We start from the raw sequence: 19,005 nt of genomic DNA on the forward strand, positions 1-19,005 counted from the left end.
TTCTAGTTGCCCTATCACTGGTTTTATCCAGCAGGTAGCTAAATGTGCACTTTCTGACCCTTTTGAAATGTCAAATCAACTTTAAATTTTATTTTGAACTAGGTGTAGCCAAAAAGACTCCTTCACCGGTAGAAGCTGAAAGGAAAAAGTTAAGACCAGGAAGTGGTGGGGAGAAGCCTCCTGATGAAGCCCCATTCACCTACCAGCTAAAGGCTGTGCCGCTCAAGTTTGTGAAAGAAATCAAAGACATCGTCTTGACCGAGGCAGAGTCAGTTGGCTCTTCTGCAATTTTTGAATGTTTAGTGTCCCCCTCCACTGCAATTACAACCTGGATGAAAGATGGTAGCAGTATTCGGGAGAGCCCAAAGCACAGATTCATCGCAGATGGTAAAGACAGAAAGCTGCATATCATTGATGTTCAACTTTCTGATGCTGGTGAATACACCTGCGTTTTACGTCTGGGAAATAAAGAAAAGACCTCCACAGCTAAACTGGTTGTAGAAGGTAATTTCCCGTCTTCTAAATATGGTTCACATTCAAGTTTAATACATTAAACCTCAGTAGCAACTTTTATTGTAATTTCAGGCAAAACCTCTTATTTCTAAGTTTTATTTCATTGGAGATAGTGTATGTATTTAAACGTCTTTGCTGAAACTCTTCACAGAACTTCCTGTGCGTTTTGTAAAAACACTTGAAGAGGAAGTCACAGTGGTCAAAGGACAGCCATTGTACTTGAGCTGTGAGTTAAACAAAGAGCGCGATGTGGTCTGGAGGAAGGATGGGAAGATTGTGGTCGAGAAACCTGGCAAAATTGTGCCGGGTGTCATTGGCTTGATGCGGGCCCTAACCATCAACGATGCAGATGACTTTGATGCTGGGACATACACAGTTACTGTGGAAAATGCTAACAACCTGGAATGTTCATCCTGTGTAAAAGTAGTAGGTCAGTACTTGGCTGGGAAATTTTGTTCTGCTTATTGTTATACTAAGAAAATGGAAGAGAGCATTTTGTTTTCTAGTATCAGAATATTAGCTGTATTATACCTTATCTAAGAGGGGGACATCAATAGCTCATAGCAGATTGATCATGTCCAGTTTTGAGAATTTTTTTCTATTTCTGACATTGACTAAGGAAGTTACTTATATTACTTGTTTAAAGCATTATTATTCTGTCTCCTTTTCATACAGAAATAATTAGAGACTGGCTGGTGAAACCCATACGAGATCAGCATGTAAAACCCAAGGGGACAGCTGTTTTCACCTGCCATATAGCAAGGGATACTCCAAACATTAAGTGGTTCAAAGGATATGATGAAATCCCCTGGGAACCCACTGACAAGACTGAGATAGTGAAAGAGGGAAATTATGTACACCTCAAAATTAAGAATGCTGTGCCAGAAGATATTGATGAATATGCAGTGGAAATTGAAGGGAAAAGATACCCCGCGAAGCTGACACTTGGAGGTATAAAAAAATCTTACACCTTTTATTCTTAAAGATAAGTGGTATGTGTGCATAAGGCAAAATAACACACCCCGACAGACATGAAAGCAAAGCATGGTTAGACCGTTTAATACATTATGGTATCTCATCCCTGACCAATACAGAGCGTGAGGTTGAATTGCTTAAACCAATCGAAGACGTTACCATTTATGAGAAAGAAAGTGCAAGCTTTGACGCAGAAATCTCAGAGGAAGACGTTCCTGGACAATGGAAGCTGAAGGGAGAACTTCTAAGGCCCTCACCCGTGAGTACTTTCCTGTTCTAAGATGTTAGTCATATAAAACAACTACTTTCTAAATGCAGGTTTGCCACTCAGATTTGGTTCAATAATGATAGTTACTAACTTCAGGCTTCTTAAGTCTCAAAGAAGAAAAGAAATTTGATGTATTCTTTGTAGACCACTCAAACATTTTTTTATAAATTTATGACGTTTTTAGTTACTTTGATTAGTAGTAATTTTTTAAACTCTATAGAAATCTTTATCTGAAACATTTCTCCTCTAGAGAATGTATCCCATTTAAAATCTAACTAAAACTATTGTTTTTCAGACTTGTGAAATCAAAGCAGAAGGTGGGAAACGCTTCTTAACTTTGCACAAAGTCAAGCTGGACCAAGCTGGTGAAGTCCTGTACCAGGCATTTAATGCTGTTACCACTGCCATTCTGACAGTAAAAGGTATGGGCTTTTATAACTCAAGGAGTGGGCTCAACTTCATTTCATGTCCCTCAGCATTCTGAAAAACCTTATTCTTATTGTTTGGTTCTCAGAAATCGAACTTGACTTTGCTGTGCCCCTGAAGGATGTCACTGTTCCAGAAAAGCGACAGGCTCGATTTGAATGTGTCCTCACTCGAGAGGCAAATGTCATATGGTCTAAAGGACCTGATATAATCAAGTCATCCGACAAGTTTGACATCATTGTCGATGGAAAGAAACACATTCTTGTTATCAACGATTCTCAGTTTGATGACGAAGGAGTCTATACTGCTGAGGTGGAGGGCAAGAAGACCTCAGCACAATTATTTGTGACAGGTAAGAGTTGATGAGGTCTGACTATAACACCCTATATTTAGGTACACAAATATAGGACTTTAAAGCGAGAACACCAAGTTCTAATGGCTATTACTTCACATTGCCGCCAAAACAACCCCCTGAATTATTTTTAAACAAAGGGTAGCTCCATTTAAAAAGATGAATAAATGCCACCTGAAATCCTTTTCACCCGGGCAGATTAGAGTGGAACATTTCTGAAGGTGAGTTGTTTGGTTCTGAGCCTGTTCGCCATGCTTGCTTTGCAGGTGTGAGGCTGAAATTCATATCACCTCTTGAAGATCAAACAGTGAAGGAAGGTGAAACGGCAACCTTCGTCTGTGAACTTTCTCATGAAAAAATGCACGTGGTCTGGTTCAAAAACGATGCCAAACTCCACACAAGCAGGACAGTACTCATCTCCTCCGAGGGCAAGACTCACAAATTGGAGATGAGAGAAGTGACATTGGATGATATATCCCAGATACGAGCTCAAGTTAAGGACCTGAAGTCCACCGCCCACCTAAAGGTCTTAGGTAAATGTGACCAACTGTAAATACATAGCCTGTGTTTTAGCTGGTGAGAGTGGCTCGTAGGTAAATACTTGGCAGCTCTTCAGTGAACTTGCATTTGCACATTCTTCTCATTATCTGCTGCATGGCTTTTACAGAGGCCGATCCCTACTTCACTGTGAAATTACATGACAAGACCGGAGTCGAAAAGGATGAGATTGTTCTGAAGTGTGAAGTGAGCAAAGATGTGCCCGTGAAATGGTTCAAAGACGGCGAAGAGATTGTGCCTTCACCCAAACACTCCATCAAGTCAGATGGCCTGCGCCGCATCTTAAAAATCAAAAAGGCGGAATTTAGCGATAAAGGCGATTATGTGTGTGACTGTGGCACAGACCAGACAAAAGCAAATGTTACTGTGGAGGGTGAGTTGCTGAAGACTTTTAAATGTACCCTCTCGGAACCTTCCGTTTATTTCTGCAGTCAAGCTAACACAACTTGGTCTGATTTCAGCTCGACTAATCAAAGTGGAAAAGCCTCTGTATGGAGTAGAGTTGTTTGTCGGTGAAACGGCTCGCTTTGAAATTGAACTTTCTGAACCAGATGTCCATGGAGAGTGGAAGTTAAAAGGAGAACCTTTAACTGCATCCGCTGTAAGTGAAGATTATCTGCACACACGGGGCGGGGGGGGGGGGGGTGGGGGCTTGCTTGGTTTTTTGGAGTGAAAAAAGATACACTTCTGGGATGCAACCTCTCAGTGATTTGTAGGAATGGCCAGTTACGAAAATGATGTTTTCCGTTTTCTTTCCTTGTAACCCTCACTCCAAACAGGACTGTGAAATCATCGAAGATGGGAAGAAGCATATTCTGGTCCTTTATAACTGCCAGCTGGATATGACAGGCGAGGTGTCCTTCCAGGCTGCCAATGCTAAATCTGCAGCCAAGCTGAAAGTAAAAGGTATGCCCTGCCTGTCAGCCCCCATTTGTTTGTTGTTTGTTAGTTTGTTTGGCAAGACTTCCTATGAGATCCTGAGTTGACCAGGGGCCAGGAGTGGAAGCATATTGTGGCTTCATCACCATCCTCCTTTTCCAGAACTGCCGCTGATCTTCATCACACCCCTCAGTGATGTTAAAGTCTTTGAGAAAGACGAGGCTAAGTTTGAGTGTGAAGTGTCCAGGGAGCCCAAAACCTTCCGCTGGCTGAAAGGAACCCAGGAAATCACTGGTGATGACAGAATGGAGCTCATCAAGGATGGTACCAAGCACTCACTGGTGATCAAATCCGCTGCTTTTGAAGATGAAGCAAAGTACATGTTCGAAGCTGAAGACAAGCACACCAGTGCCAAACTGATCATTGAAGGTACATATTTGTATCAGTAAGACCGTCTTTAGATTCTTTTCACTTTTAATTTTACATTTCCTCCCTAAAAGACTGGAATTAATGAGCCTGGTGTTTTTCTTTTTTTCTTGATAGGAATCCGGCTCAAATTCCTCACTCCACTCACAGATGTGACAGCCAAAGAGAGAGAAAGCGCAGTGTTCACTGTGGAGCTGTCCCACGACAACATCCGAGTGAAGTGGTTTAAGAATGACCAGCGCCTGCATACCAGCAAGTGGGTCTCAATGCACGATGAGGGGAAAACGCATTCAATCACGTTCACAAACCTCTCTCTTGATGATACCTCTCAGATTAAAGTAGAAGCCATGGGAATCAGTTCAGAAGCTAAACTCACAGTGCTTGGTAAGTGTGTCGTTTTCAATTCAATATTACTGCATTAAATTCAGTGGGAATCTGTGGAGCTCTTATTATTTAAAAGTCTTCCAAGTGTTATATTGCTTGGAGTCAGCCCTTGGCCTCAAGAAACTCTCATGTATGTTATCAGGCTTATTTTGAAAATATCTTTTCTAGCCCTGGCCGGTTTGGCTTAGCAGTTAGAATGTCGGCCCAAGGACCAAGGAGTCGAGGGTTCAGTTCTGGTCAAGGGCACATGCCTCGGTTATGGTTTGGTCCCCGGCCTTGGTTGGGGTCATGCGGGAGGCAACCAATCAATGTGTCTCTCTCACATCAATGTTTCTCTCTCTCTCTTTCTCCCTTTCACTCTGAAAAAAAAGAAAATCCTCAGATAAGGATTTAAAATATGTATGTATATATTCTAAAAATATGAGGATTTAAAGTAGTAGATTCAGGCCTATAAAATAGCCAGTTAAAATCAGAATTAAAATTCTCAATTAACTATTGAGCCTTGTCATGTTTAAAAGAGAACTGTGTATGCTTCCTATCACCTCACTCTATCAAAATCATTTCATAAAATGTTTTTTCAAGTTTCTAATGAGAGAGAAAACATAAAACTTATATTAATAAATCTCATTGGTTTTTAGCTCCTTAATATCAAGTAGATTACATATGAAGTCCAACATATATAGAAACAATTAAAGGCAAACTATTCATTGATATTAAGAAAAACTAATAATGTGAATCTGAATGCATAAAGGTAAACTAGACATAGTAGATTTGCTTTTAAAAATTTAGCCAAATAATAAAGGAACACATAATTCTATTTGAAGGTAAATTTCATAGTGTCTTTCAAACTACTGTTAATAAAATACAGATGATTAGATCTGAATACATCTCATATACTTTTTCCCTTTCTAACATTTGGTGAACTTTTGAACATAATAAGTGAGCATTTGGTACAATTTTAACATATGCACAGAACTCTGAGCTACCTCTTAAACTTTCAAGAGATTATCATTTCCCTTGGTGTTTAATTAATTTTTTTTCACGTATGTTCTACCTGCAGAGGGAGATCCATACTTTACAGGAAAGCTTCAAGATTACACCGCTGTAGAGAAAGATGAAGTGATTCTGCAGTGTGAAATCAGCAAGGCAGATGCACCGGTGAAGTGGTTTAAGGATGGAGAGGAAATAAAGCCATCTAAAAACGCCATCATTAAGGCAGACGGCAAGAAGCGCATGCTAATCCTGAAGAAAGCCTTGAAGTCAGATATCGGACAGTACACCTGTGACTGTGGGACAGATAAGACCTCAGGAAAGCTTGACATTGAAGGTGAGGAAATTTCCATGAGTTCCACTCTTGGAACTGTCGGGGTTATTTCTGCCGGAGGCTAATGACACATGCTGACCCTTCACTTTTCTAGATCGGGAAATAAAAGTGCTGCGTCCCCTGCACAGTGTGGAGGTGATGGAGACGGAGACAGCCCGCTTTGAAACTGAAATCTCTGAAGATGACATCCACGCCAACTGGAAACTCAAGGGAGAGGCACTGCTCCAAACACCTGTAAGGCTATTTCGGAACTTGTCAACACCTAGAGGAGCTGCATGAAACAGAAAAGGACAGGCAAAAAGTCAGAGTGCATGCAAGGCATTTCAAATGTGATATCGTGTTCTCCATCAGACCTTAAGCCAGAGAGACATTCGGGTCCATGAATGGGCTCGGACAGGCACACGTGCATTATTTGTATCCCAGCACAGTGGGTATAAGGGTGGAGGCATTGTGGATGCTGCCATTTGGTTCGGAATGATAGAGCTAAAATAGACGTTCTTTCATGATGTTATCTGTAAGCTCTATTTCACAAAAGGAGACCTCAAAGTATATAAAGTCTCTTCACCCGTTATTGGTAGCAGGCCTTTAATTAAGATCCGATATCCTCAGGACAAAATCCCGAAGAAAAGTATTTCCTATGAAAGCTTTCTTTCCTTTTTTTTTTTTTTTTCTGGTACAGGATTGTGAGATCAAGGAAGAAGGCAAGGTGCACTTCCTTATTTTGCACAATTGCCGCCTGGACCAGGCTGGTGCGGTGGATTTCCAAGCTGCCAACGCTAAATCGAGCGCCCACCTCCGAGTAAAGCGTAAGCATCATGTGTTTCTGCTGAAAATTCAGTGTGCACTCTTGCAGAAAATGAGAGTGAAATCAAGTGGAATTATTTAATTAATTAGAAAAAAGTATTAAACTACAGAAACAGGCTTTCTTGTATTCACTTCTTTGGCATCCTAAAACACACGTGCCATCGAACTTGCCATTCGAACAAAAGAAAATTAAGCAAATCAGATCTTTTTTTTTTTTGCATTTATCTTGAGATAGAGTGGGATGGAGAGAAGGAGGAAGAGAGAGAGAGGGAGAAACATCGATGTGAGAGAGACACATCTAGTGGTTGCCACCCACACGATCCCGGTTGGGGTTGGGGACAAACCGCAATGGAAGTATGTGTCCTTAGTGGGAACCGAACCCAGGCCTCTCTGGTCCATAGGTCGGCGCTCTAACCATTAAGCCACACCAGCCGGGGCAGATTTTCTTATTTTTTTAATGCTTTCATTCAAAGTAGATATACCTACAATAAGAATGTAATACATGCCCTAGCCAGTGTTTCTCAGTGGTTAGAGCATCAGCCCTCAGACCGAAGGATCGCAGGTTCTATTCCTAGTCAAGGGCATGTACCTGGGTTGCAGGTTCAATCCCTGGCCTTGGTTGGGACACCTGTGGGAGGCAACCAATTGATGTGTCCCTCACATCAATGTTTTTCTCTCTCTCCCCCACCGACTCCCTCCCTTGCACTCTCTAAAAATCAATGGAGAAAATATCCTTAAGTGAGAATTTTAAAAAAAAGAAAAAACAGAATCTAACTCAGAAACTTAACCCTTAAAGACCACATCCTTCAAATGCCTATACCACTGTAACACTATAAAGAAAAACTTGGCTGTGTGGGTGTTTCAGATTCAAGAAGAGAGGAGAGGAGAGGATTTGGCCAACATTTTTAGAAGGTGCAAAGTGTTTGATGGACATGGACAGGCTATGTGATTGAGGGGCCCATGTCCTCTCCCAATCAGAGTCTTAGTTATTTTGGAAGTCACATACCTTCTGTAGCCAGAGGAACTTGATGCCTGGCAGAGAGACAGATGCAACACGGACTTCTCGCTGACCTTGCACAGCAGAACGCAGGGTCCCAGAGAGATACCCACTCTCCGGCCACCAGCTCGTCCCTTCCCAGCACCACGGGGCCACGCTCACATGGGAGCTAAAACCGTGGCCGGTCCTGGGGCTCTTTCCTTCTTGAAGAAAGCAACCACGAAGATTAATAACGGAGGTTGTACTTGTTCTCTTGGAATTACAAGATGAGTAATCCCAAGCTGTTTCCCTCCTCTCCAAAAGCACGAGTAATTGGTCTTCTGAGGCCCCTGAAGGACGTCACAGTGACTGCAGGGGAAACGGCCACCTTCGACTGCGAGCTCTCTTACGAGGACATCCCAGTGGAGTGGTATCTCAAGGGGAAGAAGCTAGAGCCCAGCGACAAGGTAAAGAGAGGAGTGTGGTTGCCTTGTCTCGCTCTCACTTTTCCAGACAGGTTCTTCCACCTTCACTTGTATGTTCCTTGTTCTTTGCTCTTTCTTATGTCCCTCCCTCTCCCTTTCCCTTTCTCTCTCCTATTCCAGCCCACACGGGCCGATTTCTGCTGAAACTGTAAAGCAGATTCTTCACATTTTTGTTAGGTTGAACCTGATGATATTTTCATTGAAATGGAAATAAAAAATTAAAGTACAGTCCATTTTTAAGGTCTTTTGAAGAAAGGGCAAACACTCATTACTTATCAATGATAGGAAGGAGCAGAGATCAAAGAGACTTTCTCCTTCAGTGCACTGCAAGTTTTACGACCAGTTCTCCCCATGCTATCTAGTGTTCTGCATGTAGGGGAGGATTGAAATTCCATTTCAGGCAGTTGATCAAGTAGTTGAGATAACTTCTGGGCAGATTTGCTCTTTAAGCATTTCTCCAAAGCTATTTTTAACCCTCAAGTGCTTTAAGCTGTGCAAATTCTGGAATGCAAGCAGACTATTTAAAGCACAACTAATGGTACTGACAAGAAGGGCTCTGTGGCTATCCACATGTATGAATAAATATACTTTAAGAAGTTTTAGAAAATAACCATTTCCCAGTGTTAGCTTTTCTATGCCTAAGTTTTTACCCGTAAGTAAACACCAAGATGGTTTTTCAGATAGGCCTAAAATACAATTTATCTCAAGGGAGTTATGTATTTTCCCCCCAAAACAAAGTGCGTGTTTAAATTACCTTGATAATTCACCATTAATTTTGAATTCTTGAAATAAAGTGTATGGAAAATGTTCATGACAATAAAGCACAAGACAGTTCATTATTTTGTGGCAATTTTTGTCACTATTTTAGGAATAATATCAAATGTGCCATCAAGGCTTTAATACAAATCAAACTTTTAAGACTTAAAGGAATCTGATTAACAAGGAATTCTGTTTAACAAGGAGCCACAGAGTTGGTTGGATTATTGGAAAGCTAAAGTCTCTGAACTGTTCTAAAACAAAAAGCTCCTATTGTATCCAAGTGATTAAAGTGTAATTCAGTAACAGTCATCTCCCTACTATGCAGACAACAATCAATTAGTCTCCTTTTTTACTGAGGATAGAAAAAGCAGCCAAATGTTCAAATTTCAGCATGAGAATTAAGTTGTGTAAGATGAAATCTTTCTTACAATCAGATCTTCGAATATTGAACTGGGTGATGGAGGCATCTCTACCTTTGAGTTTGCTTTCTTAAAATGATATGTTTGTTCTATTAAATGTGGTTTAATTGCTTTTACATCTAAAGGCAGAGAGTTGGTTGACTTTCCAAGATTCTTTCTAGATCTGTAAATGTATGATTTGAACACTGCTTAAGGACAAATGATATTATTCCTTTGCTACTAAATATATTTTGTTAAAACAGAACTTTTTATTCAATGGTCAGTGTCATTAGTTTTAATGTAAAAACTGTGTTATTTTAATTAAAAATATAAACTCATAAAAATCTTATTCACATTTCTTTTACTCAGAAAAATATATATATGTCTTATTGTCACTAAAGGTTTTTCTTGGGTTACAAAGGATCATCTTACTATAATCCTATAGGGCCTCTTTGTGTCTCTCTTAGCACAGGAATTTTAATCCTTTACTAAGCCACTCAAAATACTTCAGCCTTTTATAAACTTGCTCTTATATTACTTAAATGTCTCTTTAAAAAGAAAGATAAACTATGAAGTAATAAAGTAATTTTATTACATTTTCCAGGTTTTGTTTAAATTGCCTTTCAGAACAAACTTACTACTATCAGTTTAATTCAGGCCTTTCATCTGCATTCTGCAAAATGGTTAGCTTCCCAAAACTACACTCAACAAACAAAAACATGTTATTGGAATAAGAAATCGAAAGAAAAATTTATAAATGAGTTGTGGTTTTATGTTTTTTTGTTTGTTTTGGGGGATTTTTTGGCCATCAATTCAAGAAAGGACTAAATGGCCTTATCACATTTTATATTTAAACTTGAATAGCTTGGTCACAGTCGCAGTGCCTGTGTATTATAGCAACATGCTTCCGTTATAAATTAAAAGGATACTTTAAAAGGATAATATCTAACATTAACCTACCACCAAATCTTCAGCATTCATTTTATTGATTTATTTTTATAAAGTATCAGTTAGTTGTGTGTTTTTTTTTTAAGAAACATAATCAAGGTACAATGTATAAGAGCAAGTAATTGAGAACCACTGTGTTCTGAGCCAAGTTCCTGGTAACAGAATTTTCTAGAGTAGTTGCAGTGGAATTTGGATAAAAGAGGGAGTTAATAAATAAGACATATCTGTGGGTGGATTGAAACCTGAGATATCTTTTTTAAACAGTCCTAAATTACAGTCTAAGTTTTATTTTCAAAACTTATATTAAAATATCATTACAAAAACATGTTTTTCCCTTTTAAGCACCATGTCCTTGAATAAGTAATTGTGTGCCTTGACTACCTCCTCTCTGTTTTTGGTCTTTCTCAGTTATTAAGGTAGTTATATTAATAACCATGCTCAGCTCTTAAGGAAAAAGCTTTATTTGAAATTTTATTCATGTCTCTTTCTTCTACACTGCCATAATAAGTGGTTCCATTGGAAAAAACTTTTAAATTATTCTGAACTCTAAATGAAGTCTTAAGTAGTGCAAAATCAGCACACAGCATCTTATGGGATTTTGGATGACAGAACTAGAAGAACCTCCAATTGTCTTATTGTTACTGTCAGATGGCCCTGTACTCTAGCCTTATTTTCAACTGTGCAAACTACAATTACGGGACCTAGCGAGAGTCTATATAAAGGTGATGTATCCTTTTTGACAGTTCGTATTCCTACGGACTACCACTTCCAATCAACCAAAGTTGCATTTACAACAAGAATTTATTATTCAAATATTAAAATCAAATGGCAGCATTTTTCTTGAGATTCTATTGTTACAGTGGTCTCCTGATTTAACCGTTTCTAATGTTGCTTTATCCATTTGTTCACTGCTATGTGAACAACTGTAGCCCTGTCTGATACTGGATTTTCCCAATCCTGAGATGCAAGTACATGGAAGGGAAGGAAAGTCAACATCTTCATTTGCATTTCTTAACAAAAATTAAGAAACTGTACAAATTATTTTAATCATAGGTTTAATTGTTTTGCAAAATAATTTTAATTGCTGAAATGAAAGGGAAGGAAAATTCCAGCTTATTGCATGACAGACACCTTGCATTTAGATCATAGGTTTACATTTAGTTTACCATATGCTATCAGTTTTTTCCTTCATTTCATAATGCAGTGTTTCTATGTTCTTCCTTTATATATAAACCCAATGGCAGAATGGAGGCAAATATAATACATATATAATACACACACACACACACAAGTATAAACAGAATTTGCCTAGGCATTTCCACATAAAAAGCCAGCTATTAATAAATAAGAGTACTTATAGAAACCTAAAATTTTCTTAAATATTCCAGCCTATTAATTAAAATCATTTTCAAATACATAGGTGCTCTATATACGATTATAAAAACAACTTGGAAAAAGCACTATTTCAAACTGTTTACCTAAATGAAGTAAAAGTACCTATATATTAGATTGTTGTTTCAAATATTCTTAAACTGAATTTTTTTTCCCCAAAACATTAGGTGGTCACACGTTCAGAAGGAAGAGTTCATACACTTACTCTGAGGGATGTAAAGTTAGAAGATGCTGGAGAAGTCCAGTTAACAGCAAAAGATTTCAAAACTCAAGCCAACCTCTTTGTCAAAGGTAATTATAAGACTTATTTTTTAAAAACATGTATAATGCAAAGGTTCATAAATAGTGCCAACTTTCAATTATCTTTAATCTTTATATGTTGAGTAGCATAGATCATTATAATTCACCAAATGTTCAAAAGTCTATTTTTACCTTTTGGCCTAACACAATAGTTCACAGACTTTTGTTGTTGTTGTTGTTGTTGTTGTTAAGTCATAATTGACCAGCATAGAAATCCTCTTCTGGTCCCCACTGTTTTTATTGCATTCAATGAACAGCTGGAGGAAGAATTATTATCAGACTAGATATCTATCACTTTATTAACCGAGAGTTGGCTGTTATTTCCTTGATGTTTTCTATTTTTTAAAAGTGCATTTCCTCTGTATGTACAAATAGTGATGAACTGTCATTATTAGAGGAAAGCATTCATGAGGAATCCAGTCTCACAAAGGAAACTTAACAATAGAAAAAGCCCTGCAGATACAAGAGACAGTGGAGGAGGTCCTGAAGCCCCTCCAGAACGAAGGAGGCGTGCCTTGGCTAATGAGTGTGATTCTTTCAGAACCCCCCGTGGAGTTCACTAAGCCTCTTGAGGACCAGACGGTCGAAGAGGAGGCCACTGCAGTATTGGAGTGTGAAGTATCCAGAGAAAATGCTAAGGTGAAATGGTTCAAAAATGGTACAGAAATTCTCAAAAACAAGAAGTACGAAATTGTTGCTGATGGCAGGGTCAGAAAACTTATTATACATGGCTGTACCCCAGAGGATATTAAAACATACACTTGCGACGCTAAGGATTTTAAGACTTCCTGTAACCTGAACGTCGTGCGTAAGTATTCTTCTTACACAGGACTTTTCATGTGCGACTCTTTGATAACAAACAAAACAAAACAAAACAAAAAAACCCACAACTTTTTGCATGCCCTTCTTGGCCTAACTACATTTCTTGGCACCTTATGATATTGATATTGACATAACCTGATCCTTTATGGGCTTAAAGGAAGTTCTTCTGATACATCTGGTCTGATAAAGAACAGATTGCTCACTTTCCACTATGCTTCTCACTGAGTAGTCAGTGGATATCTCTGTCTGCATGGGGTAAGCCTACTGTAGGAATAGCCTCACACAGAGGACAAATTGAATGAAAAAGACAAGAAGGGAGCTATGATTCTAAAAAGAAAAAATGAAAGCAATTTCCGCTTGGAAGGCAAATGAATCCTCGGGTGTGGAAACAACTAGAAAATAAGCATGAAATTTTAGTTTGAATAGGAGCATGCTAGAGGTCTGCTGTAATATGATAAAGCCCATTCACATAATGCTTTCTGTGAGAATGCGAATGGATAAGACGACGCAGAGAAGCCTGGATTCTTTGAGTGCTGTGAATGAAGAGAGCTCCAATGTTTGTTTGTTTTTTTAGCAGTACTTCTTTCTCTGGTGAAAAATATAACATCTTTTTTACAAAATGCCACACGCTGGCTCGTTTTATTCATTTGTCCAGCAATAACATTTTCAGCGCGTATTTTTGTGCCATATTTGCTGTTTGATTTAGTTGCTTCCCTTCCGTCAACAGCTACAAAGTAGTGGCTTTGATTGTGCTTCCGTGCATCCCGTACTGCTGCATTCTCTCCACGGTGTGATCGCTCCACTTTGGCCTCCGCCAGAGTAGCTTCTTGGGTCTCCTTCTTCTTTTTGTCATGCATTTGTCTCCACTCCACGAAGGCTCAGCAACACTGAGCCTCCACGATCTTTAAGCCTATTAGCCAGTATTTATGTCCCAGAATCTCACTGATCAAGAAAAGTCATCTTGGGAAGGACTCGCAAGGAGCCCTGAAGGCAGGAAGGGCAAGGGGCCAGCTCTTCATTCCTGTGCATCTGCTGGCTTAATTCTGGAGAAACACGAAACAAGAGATGTTGGGAAAAAATTACCGTCCCATACAAAACACATTGCTTTGTCACTCTAACAGATTTTATGGCTGACAGATATGTGAAATCTTGGAGGCTGATTTTTTTTTTTTTAAACAGCTGAGTGTATGTGATTTCAACTGCAGAGTTATGCCTTTCCGCCACAGACAAGGCTGGCCATAGTGTGCTTCAAGCTGCAGTTACTGAAGTCTGCTGATTTCTCAAAGATGATGCTTAATGCATTAAATAAGATGTCATTTTTTTTGCTACTGGTGTTTCCATTGATAATATCAACTTTCAACTATGGAAAGTTATCAGTGGGGATTTTTCTTCCAGCTATCATTCAGAAGAACTGAGCTGATCATAAAGAAATGATAGATAGATAAATAGATAGATAGATAGATAGATAGATAGATAGATAGATAGATAATAGGCATAATTGGACCATAATATGCTACATTATTTTATGAAAACTACAGATATGTAAAAATCAAAGTATCATACCTGAATGGCAGCTCCAAGTGATTTCGAAATCAGTTGATAACTTATTATGGTGCAAAACACTCACTTTTTCTTAATATGAACCACAGTATGTCAGAGTAAATTTGTAGAAAACTTTTTTAATTCTGATGATCTTCTCTTACAGCTCCCCATGTGGAATTCTTGAGACCACTTACCGATCTTCAAGTTAAAGAAAAAGAAATGGCTCGGTTTGAGTGTGAAATTTCCCGGGAAAATGCAAAGGTCTGTGATTGTATAGTTGCTCTCTTGTGTTGTCAGATAACTTTATGTTTACTTTTGGTTTAGCCAAAACAGAACTTTTTAAAAAAGTTAATTTCACCTGTCTCTAATAATAATTTTACTTTTAGCTTAAAGATCATTACTTTAGTATGAAATACATACTTGATTTAATTGTTCTCTTTTTAGTATTATTTATTCACTATTGCTTGAAAAACACTGGACTCACAATCAGGAGATTTAGATATTATTAGTATGAACCATATAAAATTGCTGTTTTCTTGGGTTAAAAACAATCAATTATCAGCAATTACATGTCTCAACTGAGCGCTCCTGTTTGCCATCAGTTACCATTTGAATCTCAGTTTACACACTCAGAAGACAAACAGGTTGGTCTACATGATGTCTAAAGCCCTCTATGGCCCTAAACCTACATGATCCCATTATTTTTAATAACATAACAGTATCACAGCAGCTCACTTAACAATAATTGAAGAAGCCCTGGCTGGTTTGGATCAGCAGTTAGAGCATCAGCCCACGGTCCAGAGAGACCCGGGTTCAGTTCCCACTAAGGGCACGTACCTTGGTTGCAGTTTGTCCCCAGCTCCACTAGGGGTCATGTGGGTGGCAACCAGTCGATGTGTCTCTCTCACATCGATGTTTCTTTCTCTCTCTCCCTCTCGTTCTATGCAAAAATGTCCTCCAGTGAGGATGAAAAGAAAGAAAAAAAACAATAATTGAAGAAGTTTGTTCTTGCTTTTATAAAAATTTATTTTATGATTATAGCTGACATACTTCTGGAGGTTTTAGGTATACTTGTATCTACCACTTCGGATCTTCGTACTATAAAGCCTGTTTGTTGCTTTTAGAAAAACTAAGAATTGTATTTCCTCTTAAGGACACATATCTAAAGGAACAACAAGGAAACTGATAAAGGTATTTATTTATCCTAAATATAGGTTCAGTGGTTTAAAGATGGTGCTGAAATTAAGAAGGGCAAAAAATATGACATCATATCGAAGGGAGCAGTGCGCATCCTTGTCATCAACAAATGTCTGCTGGATGACGAAGCAGAGTATTCCTGTGAAGTCAGGACAGCGCGGACTTCTGGCATGCTGACGGTCCTGGGTAAGAGGAAGGTCTTTCTGTGCAGAAGTTTATGTGTCGGGAAAAAATAAGACTTTCCATTTTAACTCAAAAAATTGTTTTCTTCTTCTTGCAGAAGAAGAAGCTGTCTTTACTAAAAATCTTGCCAACATTGAAGTGAGTGAAACAGACACTATAAAACTGGTCTGTGAAGTCTCCAAGCCTGGAGCAGAAGTGATTTGGTACAAAGGGGATGAAGAGATCGTTGAAACAGGAAGGTATGAAATACTCACTGAGGGACGGAAACGAGTCCTGGTCATCCAGAGCGCCCAGCTCGAGGACGCGGGCAGCTACAACTGCCGACTCCCAAGTTCCCGGACCGACGGCAAAGTCAAAGTGCACGGTACGAAGATGACTGTGAATAACATTTTAAGAAATTCATTTTTGTTGCATTCAAGGTGAAAATGCTTAAGTTTTCAATATCTCGCAACGTTTTCTTCCCAGAACTGGCTGCTGAATTCATCTCCAAGCCTCAAAACCTTGAAATACTTGAAGGAGAAAAGGCTGAATTCGTTTGCACTATATCAAAGGAAAGCTTTGAAGTCCAGTGGAAGAGGGATGATAAGACACTTGAGTCTGGAGATAAATATGACATTATTGCTGATGGCAAAAAGAGGGTCCTAGTTGTGAAAGATGCCACATTACAAGATATGGGCACTTATGTTGTCATGGTTGGGGCCGCCCGAGCAGCAGCTCACTTAACAGTAATTGGTAAGTTTGTTTTACTTCTATGGTTTACTCACATTTACATCGTTGGTCCTTCTTTACACTATAAAGTCTTGCTGGTTGCTTTCAGAAAAACTCAAGATCATAGTTCCTCTTAAGGACACCCGTGTGAAAGAACAACAAGAAGTCGTCTTGCACTGCGAAGTCAATACCGAAGGTGCGAAAGCCAAATGGTTCAGAAATGAAGAAGCCATATTTGATAGTTCAAAATACATCATTCTCCAAAAAGACCTGGTCTACACCCTCAGAATCAGAGATGCACGATTAGATGACCAAGCCAACTATAATGTGTCTCTGACCAATCACAGAGGTGAAAATGTTAAAAGTGCAGCCAATCTCATAGTGGAAGGTAAGTCACATATATGGCATTAGAGATTTTAAAAATCAATTTCTATTATGAAAACAATTGAAATCAACATTGTTTTTCTTTACAACAGAGGAAGACCTCAGGATTGTTGAGCCTCTTAAAGATATTGAAACAATGGAAAAGAAATCTGTCACATTCTGGTGCAAGGTGAATCGTCTCAATGTAACACTGAAGTGGACCAAAAATGGAGAAGAAGTGCCTTTGGACAACCGTGTTTTATACAGAGTTGATAAATACAAGCACTCTTTAATTATTAAAGATTGTGGCTTCCCAGATGAGGGCGAATACATGGTCACTGCTGGACAAGATAAGTCCGTCGCTGAGCTTCTCATCATAGAAGCTCCTACAGAATTTGTGGAGCACTTGGAAGACCAGACGGTCACTGAGTTCGATGATGCTGTCTTCTCCTGCCAGCTCTCCAGAGAGAAAGCGAATGTAAAGTGGTACAGAAATGGGAGAGAAATCAAAGAAGGCAAAAAGTAAGCAAAAGCTTCTTAATCTCTATTTCTGTAGCTACATATACACTTGCCAATTTAGTGGTCATTGCGCAAGCTAACCAATAATTCAACCTCTTCATTTAGATACACATTTGAAAAAGATGGAAGTATACATAGACTCATCATAAAAGATTGCAGGCTGGATGACGAGTGTGAATATGCCTGTGGAGTAGAAGACAGGAAGTCACGAGCTAGACTTTTTGTGGAAGGTACGTATTAAGTGAAAGGGCAATTTTAATATTAGTGTCGGTTTTAAAAAGTTGTTCATCCAAATATAAACATCATATTGATTTCACATTTTCTTTCCAGAAATCCCTGTTGAGATCATCAGGCCTCCCCAAGATATTATTGAAGCCCCTGGTACTGATGTTATCTTTTGGGCTGAACTCAACAAAGATAAAGTGGAAGTTCAGTGGCTAAGAAATAACATGATTATTGTCCAGGGTGACAAACACCAGATGATGAGTGAAGGAAAGATACACAGGCTACAGATTTGTGATATTAGGCCCCGTGACCAGGGTGAATACAGATTTATTGCAAAAGACAAAGAAGCCAGAGCTAAGCTTGAACTAGCAGGTAAGTCTCTTCCTTTTATTTTCAAATATCCCTACAGTATCACAGATGTTGTGTAAGTTTCGGATTTCACAGTTAATTAATGAGATAATGCTTGTGAAAGCCCTTTATTTCTGTTAAGTCCTGTTCATATGTTAACTATTTTAATTTCTCTTACAACAAAGTGCCCTGAGTGAACAGAAATTGATAGCATTCCTCTTTACATGCCAGAACCTTGAACAGTTCTAGTCACATGGTGGCCAGTCATTAATTCCTAGAATTAACTAGCACCTGGAGAGTCTTCCCAGCAAACCCAGACCTGGCAATAGCTCCTCTCTTCTACTGTCCTAACCTCTGTGGGGCCTCTTGGTTGCATTCATCTTGACCTAAGCTTCCAAGACATCCTTGTAGGTTGTTATTATGAAAAAGCCATTAATGTACCTGTTATACATAAGGAGCAGTTTGTCTTGTTTATTTTAAACTAATATTTGCTAACAAACGCATAGTAAAGAAGCTATGGTGTAGCTGGACTACAAGAAATAACTAAATGCATTCACATGTTATTTTTCTCACTAGCTGCACCTAAAATCAAGACAGCTGACCAAGACCTTGTGGTTGATGTCGGCCAGCCTCTGACAATGGTGGTGTCCTATGATGCCTACCCCAAGGCAGAAGCTGAGTGGTTTAAAGACAATGAAGCTCTGTCATCAAAAACTGTTGATACTACAGCTGAACAAACTTCTTTCAGAATTTTAGAAGCCAAGAAAGGAGACAAAGGAAGGTATAAAATTGTGCTTCATAACAAACATGGAAAAGCAGAAGCATTCATCAATTTACAAGTTATTGGTAAGCCCTTGAGTCATGGGGACTTAATTGGCGAACACAACTGAAAACATGGTAACACACTAAAATGAAAATACCTTGTATGTGA

At 38.9% G+C, this 19,005-nt stretch overlaps 1 protein-coding gene across 1 annotated transcript in view; it reads left to right on the top strand.

The window, feature by feature from the left end:
- TTN (titin) overlaps nucleotides 1-19,005 on the top strand; it is a 272,606-nt gene that overhangs the window by 163,647 nt on the left and 89,954 nt on the right. The window contains exons 175-201 of the mRNA XM_036253264.1: nucleotides 103-504; nucleotides 665-943; nucleotides 1,189-1,464; nucleotides 1,608-1,747; nucleotides 2,052-2,178; nucleotides 2,271-2,534; nucleotides 2,801-3,067; nucleotides 3,202-3,465; nucleotides 3,554-3,693; nucleotides 3,872-3,998; nucleotides 4,134-4,400; nucleotides 4,515-4,781; nucleotides 5,842-6,108; nucleotides 6,200-6,339; nucleotides 6,785-6,911; nucleotides 8,210-8,352; nucleotides 12,035-12,158; nucleotides 12,709-12,975; nucleotides 14,695-14,792; nucleotides 15,746-15,914; nucleotides 16,009-16,275; nucleotides 16,377-16,643; nucleotides 16,729-17,007; nucleotides 17,096-17,504; nucleotides 17,607-17,731; nucleotides 17,832-18,098; nucleotides 18,651-18,920. Coding sequence (XP_036109157.1) covers nucleotides 103-504; nucleotides 665-943; nucleotides 1,189-1,464; nucleotides 1,608-1,747; nucleotides 2,052-2,178; nucleotides 2,271-2,534; nucleotides 2,801-3,067; nucleotides 3,202-3,465; nucleotides 3,554-3,693; nucleotides 3,872-3,998; nucleotides 4,134-4,400; nucleotides 4,515-4,781; nucleotides 5,842-6,108; nucleotides 6,200-6,339; nucleotides 6,785-6,911; nucleotides 8,210-8,352; nucleotides 12,035-12,158; nucleotides 12,709-12,975; nucleotides 14,695-14,792; nucleotides 15,746-15,914; nucleotides 16,009-16,275; nucleotides 16,377-16,643; nucleotides 16,729-17,007; nucleotides 17,096-17,504; nucleotides 17,607-17,731; nucleotides 17,832-18,098; nucleotides 18,651-18,920 — 6,039 coding nt within the window. The remainder of the gene's footprint in view (nucleotides 1-102; nucleotides 505-664; nucleotides 944-1,188; nucleotides 1,465-1,607; nucleotides 1,748-2,051; nucleotides 2,179-2,270; nucleotides 2,535-2,800; nucleotides 3,068-3,201; nucleotides 3,466-3,553; nucleotides 3,694-3,871; nucleotides 3,999-4,133; nucleotides 4,401-4,514; nucleotides 4,782-5,841; nucleotides 6,109-6,199; nucleotides 6,340-6,784; nucleotides 6,912-8,209; nucleotides 8,353-12,034; nucleotides 12,159-12,708; nucleotides 12,976-14,694; nucleotides 14,793-15,745; nucleotides 15,915-16,008; nucleotides 16,276-16,376; nucleotides 16,644-16,728; nucleotides 17,008-17,095; nucleotides 17,505-17,606; nucleotides 17,732-17,831; nucleotides 18,099-18,650; nucleotides 18,921-19,005) is intronic.

The sequence above is a fragment of the Molossus molossus genome, unplaced genomic scaffold, assembly GCF_014108415.1.
Source record: "Molossus molossus isolate mMolMol1 unplaced genomic scaffold, mMolMol1.p scaffold_m16_p_11, whole genome shotgun sequence".
Classification (NCBI taxonomy): domain Eukaryota; kingdom Metazoa; phylum Chordata; class Mammalia; order Chiroptera; family Molossidae; genus Molossus; species Molossus molossus.